Below are 11,218 nucleotides of genomic sequence, written 5' to 3' on the forward strand. Positions count from 1 at the left end.
GCTGGGACCAACTCTAAAATCTGCACACTAAGTGTATAGTGTAGTATCAGTATAACTGACCCCATGTACTGGTAAGTGCCGAGCCTAACCTCGACGAAGTAGTGACGAGGCTATGACAAGACACGTACGTAACCACCTGTACAAGTATATACAAATACAAAGTAACAATAATACAATAAATAATAATTTATAAATTGGGAGGGAACATGCGAAGGGGAATGATATAATAATTTCAACAGGAGAAGTATCACTTAGCACCTATTTAATTTATCAATAATAAAATGAGCAATTGATAACATAAGAAGGGCACGACACCACCTTTCGTGCTTTTACTCTCATTTGGTATGGCATCACCCTTCGTGCTTTTACTCTTTCTGAAAATGACACGGCATCACCCTTCGTGCTTTTACACTCACAAATGGGTCGGCAACACCCTTCGTGCTTTTACACTCTTTCTTACCATGACAATGATATTATAAATAATAAAAATGGCACGGCATCACCCTTCGTGCTTTTACACTCTTTCTTACCATGAAAATAATAATATAAATTTGGAAGAGTATTTAAATGCGGGGATATGCACTTATCAATCAATTCAATACCAAAATACCGACTTCACCTTCCGAAATATTCAACAATATTTAAATGAATAATAATTTTACGAATAATGATCAAATAATCAATAATAAACTTAAACAAGAATGTCTTAATTAAATAGGTAATTATTCATAATAAACAAATTTTACCCGCATGCTTTGACTCAACCACAACGCATAAGTACTCATCACCTCACATATACGTTGTACCCGCACATTAAATCACGTAGTAAATAGACAAATAAGTCCTACTCCCTCAAGTCAAGGTTAACTACGATACTTATCTCGCTTTGCAGCCAAATTCAAGAATCCAATACACCTTTGCCTCGCGAATCCGTGTCTGAAATCCTCAAATCTAGTCATAAATAATTCAATATACTCAATACAAATCGTAAAAATTAATTTCATATTAATTTACTAATTTTTCAGATAAAAATCCGAAATTCATCTCAAAAATCGACAGTGGGGCCCACATCTAGAATTTTAGAAAAACTCACGAAATCCGAACACCCGTTCCGATACGAGTTCAACCATATAAAAATTATCAAATTCCGACATCGGATTGACTTTCAAATCTTCATTTTACATTTTTGGAAGATTTTATAAAAATCTGATTTTTCTTCCATAAATTCACGGATTTATGATGTAAATGAGTATGGAATTATAAAATATAATCAATATAGGATAAGGAACACTTACCCTAATATTTTTTCGTGAAAATCGCCCAAAAAGCTCTTACCCGAGCTCAAAATCAAAAATGGTGGAAAATGGGGCGAAATCCCATTTCTAGAATTTAAGTTCTGTTTGCCCAGATTTTTACTCATCGCTATCGCGGGAATTCGTTCGCGATCGCGTAGAATAATTTTTGCCTAGATCCATTTTACTCTTCGCGATCGCGGATAACTCTTTGCGATCGCGAAGCATATTTTGGCTTCCCAGATTATTAACTCTACGCGATCGCGTAAATGGTCATGCGATCGCGGAGAACATTTTCTCAGCCTTACGTGATCGCGTACTGACGTGTGCGATCGCGTAGCACAAATGGTGTGCCCAGCTTCTGCCTTCATTCCTTCTACGCGAACGCGGCTTGTCCCTCGCGTTCGCAGTACACTGGAAGCTAACCTTCCGCGATCGCGTGCCTATCTTTACGAACGCGAAGGGTAAAACTCACGGCTCACAATTTCCTCACCGCGATCGCGGGAATGGCTTCGCGATCGCGAAGCACAATGCACCAGATGACAACTGAAGCTAAAATCTAGATTTTTTTCAAAAAATCAAACATGCACACAAGTCCAAAAACCTCATACGAACTCGCTCGCGCGAACAAAATACCAAAATAACGCATAGAACTACGAATCGGACACCAAATCAAATGAAATTTTCAAGAAAATTTTAAAACTTCTATTTTCACAACCGAACGTCCGAATCATATCAAATCAACTTCGTTTCTCACCAAATTCTACAGACAAGTCATAAATGACATAACAGACTTATGAAAATTTCCAAAACTTGAATCCGACCCCGATATCAATAAAAGTCAATTTTTGGTCAAACTTTAAAATCTTTAATCCTTTAGGCTTCTAGTTTTCGGCAACTGGCAATAACTCAAGGTAGGGACCTCCAAATTAAATTTCGGACATACGCCCAAGTCCCAAATCACGATACGGACCTATCGGAACTGTCAAAATACTGATTCGAGTCCATTTGCTCAAAATGTTGACAAGTCAACTCAGTTGAGTTTTAAGACTCTATTTCACATTTTAATCAATTTTTCACATAAAAACTTTCCGAAAAATTATACAGATTGTGCACGCAAGTCGAGGAATGATAAATGGTACTTTTCAAGATTTTAGAATACAGAATTAATTATTAAATTTAAAGATGATATTTTGGGTTATCACAACAATATATATAGGGGCATCAGAGGACAAATATGAAGCAAACAGGGATGTATATTTCTTAATTGAGTCACTTTCTCAACTAGCACAACCTAACATATCAACTTTGTAATGCATGGATTAAGTAGAGACTGATGAAAATTGTTCCGTTCTGACAATACGGGGGGTTTAATTGAATTCCCTCAATCGAAAAATTATATTGTGCAAATAGAGAAAATAAGGGCAATTTGATATGAAATAATAAGAATGAGATAGTTTCTGAAGCAAACTATTACTTGAACTCTTTTTGATATTGTTAAATGGTACTCATTAAAACTTATCACTTTGATAATGACTTTTCGATTTCTTTTTTTTTTTCTCAGTCGTATTAAATTCGAAATTAATTTTTAGATATCTATTTAATTATCTAATATTTTGAACACAAATTGGTAGATTATCAAAATCTTGCTTAATTATGATCTCCCAAAGATATTATCTGCACTAATTCTTCCTTTGCTACAAAGGTGGATTTTCCAAATCTAATATTTCTAATCACACATGCTTAATTAGTTGATAATTTTACACAATTTCTCGTCTTATACAGTTTGATAGTACGACATTAGAATAGATTCGAACAAACGTTAATTTTAAGACCATATTTAGCCATACAATTATAGAAAAATCATCCGCGCGCAAATAGGGCCTTAATTGGCAAATTTATTCATTAAGAGTGCAAATAGGAAAAAGAGTATTTGAAGAAAAAAAAAAGTGCACAAAAATAACAAGTATATAAAGTCCATATTAAGAAGGAAAAAAATGCACATTACTTTCATTCCCTTCTCTATGTAACTTAGCTAGATTTTATCATTTGTGTAGTATAAGGTGGTAGAAAGGAAAAAAAAAAACAAAGAAAGTGCAAAACTCAAAATCTAATTTTCCCCCCCTCAAAATCTTCATATGCTAAGAGATGGATTTTGAGAGTTTGAGTTGTGAGAAAACAGATGTTCCAGCACCTTTTTGTGGCCTAAGAATTCTCTTGGTTGATAATGATACAACTTCTTTGTTAAATTTAGCATCAGCACTTGAAGAACATTCTTTCAAAGGTACATTCTTGTCTTTAATTTCTACTCCATATCTGCATTCTTTTTTCTTTTGGATTTTCTTGGTCATAACTGTGATTATAGTAAATGATGTGAATTTCTCAGAAGTGTAACATCATGGTATTAAAGGAAATAGAGATTTTTGGTTCGAGCCTCATTGTCACCTTCGAAAACAAATTCACATGGCAGTATAGAGTTACCGTGTCAAATGATGGTCAATTGGACACCCTTTGCCGGAATATTATAGTGTATATAAGTTAAAGAGTAACTTTATATCATATCTATTAAATCTTAGACACCCTTGAAGCAAAATTCCTGGCATTAAAGTAAATAAAACATTATTAAAAATCCAAAATCTTTTATGTCTCAAACAAGAGTACTTAAAATAAATCAGGTGATTTATCGAACTTGGTCGCATAAATCCCTCTCCTTTGTGGTATCCTTGTAGGCTAGTATTATACTGGTCACGTTTCAAGTTAAACTAATCTTGAAAATAATCTTAATACTTCAGTCGGTTGACTACTTCAACTTTTAGCTTATTGGCGAGACTCTGATTTCCCACCTTGTCATCCCCTTCCCCTATAATTAAACGGACAAAATTCATAAAGAATTAATGATTAAGCAATTAAATATTGACTTGAGCTTGTCACTTTAATGCGATAACAGTAAAACATAGTATAATTACACAGGTAAAAATGTACTCGCACCCGATGTTTACATAAAGAAAAAGGAAGGTTTTATCGTGAAGATGTTATACCTACATGTATAACTTCCTGCAAATTTTTCTGAGTTTGATTTTTGTTTACAGTAACAACTATTGAAAAAGCAACTGTAGCTCTGTCCATTCTCCGTGAACGGATCGATCAATTTGACCTTGTCATGGTGGATGTCAAAATGCCAGAAATGGAATGCTTTGAGTTCATCAACTGCACTCAACTCATCAAAGACATACCTATTATTTGTAAGATCAAATTCTCAATTAATATAGGACTATTGAAAAGTGTCAAAATGTTTAATTTTGGATACCTTATCTGGAATTTGGTTCTAATTTTTCATCTTTTTTTAGTAATGTCATCAAATGTGAAGAGGGAAATGGTGGAACAAGCAGTGGCACAAGGGGTATGTTTCTTTTTTATGAAACCAATTTCAGCAAAGAAACTCAAGAATATATGGCAACATGTGTATAGGCACCAAAAGAAAGCAAGTCAAAAAATTAGAAAACAATAAGGCTAATATTCAAGTTGAAGTAATGGACAATACATCTTTTGCTAATAAGAAAATGCAAGACACAAAGGGAAAAAGCATAGTGAATTCAGCAGAAGGGTCTAAGGGAAAGAGAATTACTGATGAGGAGACACAAGTTAAAAATGGTGATTCAGAAGAAGAGGATCGTTCTTTGGTTTCGGAAAAAGCTATGGAGAAAAGGCGACGCCTGCATTGGACACGTGATCTTGAAAAGAAATTCAAGAAGGCCGTTCGCAAGTTAGGACAAAAAGGTATGTTTATAAAAACTTAGTTGTATCATAGCATAAACCAGGAAAAAAAGCAAGAATTGGTGAAAGACAGTAGAAAATGAGGTAATCTTTAGCAAAGCATTTTTTTCTAAATGTACTCTTTTTTTTACTATTTGAATCCTCATATTTTGTCTTACCCTGTCGATTTAGCCCGTCCTAAACTTATTAAGGAGATGATGGATGTTCCAAATTTGACTCAGAAACAGATCGCGAACCATCTGCAGGTATCTGAATTTGCTTTGAATTTTTTCATTACTTCTCTGCATATTTTCTTAATAACTGTTATTGAACTGTTCGATTTATTTTAAAAAAAAGTGTCTTGTATGCTACACGGACCACCATAATTCTTCAATATCGAACATATCTGAAACGGTCAAAATTGAAGAGAAGTTTAGGAGAACACAATAAATGTTTCTTTCAACTTTCTCATAGCAAACTATTAGAAATAGTCGACTTTTAGTTCATGTCTTGAAATTGGTAGATGAGTTTTCTAGTTGTGACATTAATAGTCGACGTTTTCCTTATTTCTTTATGTTTTTGGTCCTCTGCAGAAATACAGAGTCCAAAAACAACAAGCTCCACATGTTCAACCAGCTACATCTTCTATAGTTAACCAATCTAAAATCATGTCGCGAACACCACCCCCTCTGGTTCCAATAATTCATTCTCAATATGGAGTTAATGAGGAGTTAAGTAGAATTGGGCACTTTAATTCTGTGTCCCAGAGTTTGTCTTTCCCTTTGAACACATCAACATTGTTCCATTCTAGAACCAATATGTTTAATCACTATCCAGACAACGGGCATCATTTCAATATACTGAATTCAAATGAGTTCGCGGTGAACTTCAACGAACCACTTCAAGAAACATACTTACCTCAACCACCTGAACTTTCTTCTTTAGTTTCACCAATTCCAAACGATTATGTCTTGTCAGAGTTGAATGACTGGAACGATTATTTAGTTTCACCTGAAAATCTCAATGGCGAAATGATAGAAAATCAGATTGACAGTTACTACAGTTGGCTAGAGAAAGCTCCTCTTAGTAGCAGCTCAACTCAAGATAATGTCCTCACAAGGTCAGTTTATATATAACAAAAAGCAATAAATCCTTAGCTTATTGTTTTTTCCCTGTCATTTTGTATAACTGTAGATTATTGAACAGCAGGAGTCAGAATCCTTGATATGGACAAATTGCATTTCTGGAGTAACGGGAGAAGATGTTTGGTAGTTTTTCATTGATCAATTGTGATTGGATTATTTAGAACTCAAACAATCTTTATCTTCTGTTTTCTGAACTTGTAACATTTGTGCGAGTATGTTCCATTATGTTTTTTAATCATAAGACTATTTAGACAATTTCTTCTGTTTATGTTATTGTAACAGTCCAATCCACTAGTGATATTGTCCGCTTTGGACCTCAAAGTGGACAATATCACTAGTGGGATGAGCTGTTACATATGGTATCAGAGTCACTCCGCGTGCAACCTTGAACAGTGGTGGGGCAAACCTTAGCGAGGACGCTGAGTCCCCTGGGGGGCGCACGTCGACAAAACACGGAAGATATGTTAAGTATATTAGAGGAACTTAGTCTAGAAAAACAAACAATTATAACAAAAATCATCACAATAAAAAGGAAAGACAAGGGACAATGTCGAAAGTAAACACAATTATACACTTCAACAGTATTTTAATACAAAAAATTCGTGCACTTATGCTTCTTCCTTAGAACTATCGTCAATATTCTTAATAGGACCTTTAAACCAATGTCTACCACTGAATATCCACGTCAAAACGACTAGAATGAGAACGCCCCCAACTGCAACAGGAGTGTAATTAAGAGTTTGATCTGTAATAGGATAGGAAACAGGCAAAGAGAAGAGTACAGAGATGAGTGCAACCCACAATACAGATATCCAACCTACAATAGTCCCATATCTTCCCAAGTTAAAACGCCCTCGAGTGAAGGTTTTTCGACCTAGAGTTAACCTTAACAAGATAGGTATAGCATAAGCAACATAAAGCCCAATTGTTGCTATTGATGTCATTGCTTGAAATGCTACCAAACTTCCAAGTGACTTCAATTTGAACACAAAGACACACACAAAAAAAAAAAATCTATTAGCAAGGGAGTGAATAAGAAAAACCTATATACAAAAAGGCAATCTGGTGCATTAAGCTCCCGCTATATGCGGGATCTGGGGAAGGGTCGGACCACAAAGATTTGTAGTACGCAGCCTTACCCTGCATTTCTGCAAGAGGCTATTTCCACGGTTTGAACCAGTGACTTCCTGATCACATAGCAGCAACTTTACCAGTTACGCCAAGGCTTCCCCTTCAAGAAAAACCTATATGAATCAAAAATAATATATGTACATACCGTTAATGCCATGCAAAATGCTACAAGGGCTGACATCCAAACTGCATTTATAGGAACGTCCTGTTTGTTCACTTTCTGCAACTGCGATGAAAATGGCATTGCTCCATCTCTTGAGAATGCATAAGCAATCCTGCGAAAAAAAGACGCGAGTGTAAAACCTCATTGGCTCTAGGCAGGGGCGGAGGGAGAGTCGGAGAATGTTAGCTATGGGTTCAGACGAACCCAACAATTTTTGCTTATATAACCCTGTATTTGTATTAAAAAAACTCATTTAGTACGTATAAATACTTAATTGCGAGCCTAGTAACTAAGACGAGCTATGTATTCGGTTGCAAGTTCAAAACTCATAAACTTCAAATTCTAGCTGTGCCTCTGAACTCTAGTACAGAATTTGAGTTAAACAAGGAGAATGATGACTGACCAAAGTATATTTACCTTGAGTTGCTAGTTAGTGAGCTCATACCAGCAAAGAATACAGCAAGACCAGCAATACCTAAGCAAATTACAGCACCAACACCACTGCCATATCTACTCATAAATGCCTCATAATAGATTTGAGCAATGGCATGACCACCCGAATCGTTGTTTTCGCTCAAAAGATTCGGAATATCTCTGACTGCAAAGGTTATACCAAGTACATAAGCCCATCCTGCAATAACTGCTATGCCGATTGCACTTACAATACCTTGTGGCCCGTTCTTATCTGCGTCTTTAGTCTCCTCCGACTGTAAAAATATTTCGTTAAATACAAAATAAGATAAAAATTCAAGAGAATCGCTTTGAAGCGGAACTCACCATATAGGCGGAAGCATCATAACCTGTCAATGTATACTGGCTCATAAGAAGTCCGAGGACAAAAATGTAGAAATAATTGTTGATACCGTCCTGATTCTCAGTATTGAAGTTTGTAAACACAAACTCAGGACTGGCTCTTTCAGTTGCAACCGCAGGAATTACAATCATAAGAAAACAACCTGTAATCGTTAACTTAATTAGAGTCGAGTAAAGGAAGAGCTACTGTAAATTGTGAGGTTTGAACAGAGAAAGTAGGATTTCAATTGCATACCGAAGAAATTGCAGGCAGCGCCTATTTGTCCAAGGAATGACAACATTGAGATAGGAAGACTATTTAATATAGCATGTATTAGTAGAAATACGCCGTGGAGAGCCATAACTATATATTTAGAGATCATATATCCGCCTCCATTTAATCCACCAGTGCTAAGGAGAATCATCACCTGAACTAACTGTGCCAGTGAAAAATCTATACTTGTTGTGAGAGCCCACTGCAATAAGATTTTTCGTCGTTGATTAGTGTTGTTTTGCGTAGATACAATTGTGAATGTTAATACGAGTAAGTTTTCGCGATACCTGACCAACAATGTTGAACCTGCGAAATGAGAATGAAAAGAAATTTTAGTGAGCAGAAAGCAATATGAAGATGTAAAGCTTAAGAACATCATTTTTATCAAAATATAACTTAGGACTGATGAATGTCGCGAAACATATATAAGCAGATATTTTTGACTATATACAACAACAACAATCCAGTGTAATCCCACAAGTGGGGTCTGGGAAGGGTAAGATGTACGCAACCTTTGACTATATGTACATATATTATGCTAGAAGTTCTGTTTTTCCTTATTTTTCGTGTATCACTCTGTCTCGGCCACTACATCGTCTGAGTATGAAATCAGCTCCAAAACAATGTAATGTCTAAAGGTCCTGACCTAAACTGCAACTTGCTCTCCACATTAAATTAAAGTCATATAACCTCTTCTTTATAAACCAGACAGTTTAAAATTGAGAAATCAAATGTTGAATCGCGTGGAAAGTCTTATTGCTTTTTTTGGTTTAACTATGGTGTTCGGAATACTGGCCTAATTAATCCAGATTCACGCCGCATAGAGCCCATTTAAGAGCGAAACACTTACTACCAGGAATTTCTCCATTCTCAGGGCTCGAACCCTAAATGTCTGATTAAACATTGAGTGGTCTCATCCATCCCACAATATTCCTTGGTGGTTGTGGAAATTCTTTTTGATAATGGCTGACAATGGACTCAATGTCAGCTTACTCTAATAGCATATAACTATTCGTATAACGACTGTTAGAGATATTACACTTTTGATAAGGGTCGGACCATAAGGGTCTATTGTACGCAGCCTTATTTTGCATTTCTGCAAGAGGCTGTTTCCACGGCTCGATCCCGTGACCTCCTGGTCACATGGCAGCAGCTTTACCAGTTACGCAAAGGCTCCCCTTCCGAAAGTAATATGATTATTAGCATTAGAAAATAGGACAAAATGGTATGAAACAGTGTAAAACTAAACAAGCAAAAGAAGAAATTACCAGCCAGTGATCCAGGAAGCAAAAGGACCCCAGTTTGGACCAGCAAGTTTAGCACTCCAATAATAAAGACCTCCAGAAGTTGGATAAGAAGAACAAATCTCAGCCATTGATAATCCAATTAACATAGTAAATGTACCAGCAATTGGCCATCCATAAATGTATGATATTGGTCCACCAAAATTCAACCCAGTGCCCATTAGTCCGTTTAAACCAGTAAGTACTGATACAATTGAGAATGATATAGCGAAGTTCGATATCATCCTGTAATTCAATAACAACAATAATAACAATAACGCGGTAAGAATATATCAGGTAAATAATCAATAATAACAACAACTAGGGAAAATGGTCAAATTTCCCCCTGTACGATTTGGATCTTTTTCCCCAATCACAACTATACCTTAATCTCAAGCAAGTGGCTATATGAATTCCACAGTGACCATTTCATCTATCCATTTAAGCTCATTTCACACCAACATAGTACAAAATAAAACTAGAAATGAAAAGTACTACTAGATGTATTTCTCTATTTGACAACTCCTAGAAAACGTAGGACCTAAAGTAAATATGCTAACATAACTATTTCCAATTAATTGATATCACCTATATCGCGTGAGCAATCAAGAAAGTAAAATTAAAAGGCAGGGTACTCACGAAAGATCGCGTTTGAGTTCTTGTTTGTATCCTAGCTCGTGGAGACGAGCATGGTCCGAATCAACTACACCATGAGCATGGTCCGGATCAACTATTCCATCGGCTACTCGAAGACTCATAGTTTTTACACTGCAATATGATCCACACACTATATGTAAAGTTGTCAACTATAAAATGAAACACTAAATTTCTATCCCTCAAGTTCAGGAATAAGAAGAATGAATATGTGTAGCCTTTTGCCTGGCTTTCCAAAGATATATAAAGATGCAGAAAGATTCACACTAAACATGGAAAAATCAGAATTCTGCACATATTTAATCAGTGACATGACTTGGTCAGTGATAAATTGTACCTATTATAGTATACATGTTCTTATCATGACATTGATGCTTACGCATACAAGTACAGCCAATATAGCCAAAGGTAAAAGAAAATGAAAAATAAAAAAAATAAATCACCTCTTTTTTTTTCTCACCCGATATCCGGTATAAGTAGCAGGGCTGAAATTCAACCTCACCTTTTTTTTTGGCCAGATTTTGGCGCCTCATAGTTTATTAGACGTGCAGAAAAACAATATTATTGTCCTAGTATTTATTGTCAACTTCCTCTTTTCTCAAGTGAACTGTCATAATTTTTTATTTTGAATTATATTACTCCAAAATTGTATTAAACTTTTAAAAGAAACTTGATGTCTCTACACTCTTGAGTATCTGATAAAAATTCTATTAACAAAAAATATCTCTGGC

The 11,218-nt window shown here is 35.6% G+C and overlaps 1 protein-coding gene across 4 annotated transcripts; it reads right to left on the bottom strand.

The window, feature by feature from the left end:
- Positions 1-4,223: 4,223 nt before the first annotated feature.
- On the bottom strand, positions 4,224-10,779 carry LOC107761148 (amino-acid permease BAT1 homolog). Of its 4 annotated transcripts, XM_016579329.2 has the most exons (9): positions 10,473-10,779; positions 9,819-10,079; positions 8,838-8,856; positions 8,533-8,752; positions 8,262-8,440; positions 7,902-8,191; positions 7,467-7,596; positions 5,964-6,056; positions 4,224-4,525 (listed from the first exon to the last, which is right to left on the bottom strand). In XM_016579329.2, the coding sequence occupies exons 1-9, from the start codon at positions 10,589-10,591 to the stop codon at positions 4,514-4,516; spliced, it is 1,323 nt and encodes a 440-aa protein (XP_016434815.2). In that variant the 5' UTR covers positions 10,592-10,779; the 3' UTR covers positions 4,224-4,513. The 4 variants fall into 4 exon arrangements, with proteins under 4 accessions (XP_016434815.2, XP_016434814.2, XP_016434812.1 ...); XM_016579328.2 differs by lacking the exon at positions 4,224-4,525 and having other exon boundaries at positions 4,573-6,056; XM_016579326.2 differs by lacking the exons at positions 4,224-4,525; positions 5,964-6,056 and adding an exon at positions 6,695-7,164 and having other exon boundaries at positions 10,473-10,778.
- Positions 10,780-11,218: the final 439 nt, after the last annotated feature.

The sequence above is a fragment of the Nicotiana tabacum genome, chromosome 24 (genome assembly GCF_000715075.1).
Source record: "Nicotiana tabacum cultivar K326 chromosome 24, ASM71507v2, whole genome shotgun sequence".
Taxonomy (NCBI): Eukaryota; Viridiplantae; Streptophyta; class Magnoliopsida; order Solanales; family Solanaceae; genus Nicotiana; species Nicotiana tabacum.

Excerpts from the sequence above, each read along its gene's own strand:
- LOC107761148 (XM_016579326.2), bottom strand. The coding sequence starts at position 10,591 with ATGAGTCTTCGAGTAGCCGATGGAATAGTTGATCCGGACCATGCTCAT. Across the intron at positions 8,441-8,532 it reads CGCTGCCTGCAATTTCTTCG|GTTGTTTTCTTATGATTGTA; the intron begins GTATGCAATTGA and ends TAACGATTACAG. Across the intron at positions 7,597-7,901 it reads TCACTAACTAGCAACTCAAG|GATTGCTTATGCATTCTCAA; the intron begins GTAAATATACTT and ends TTTTTTTCGCAG.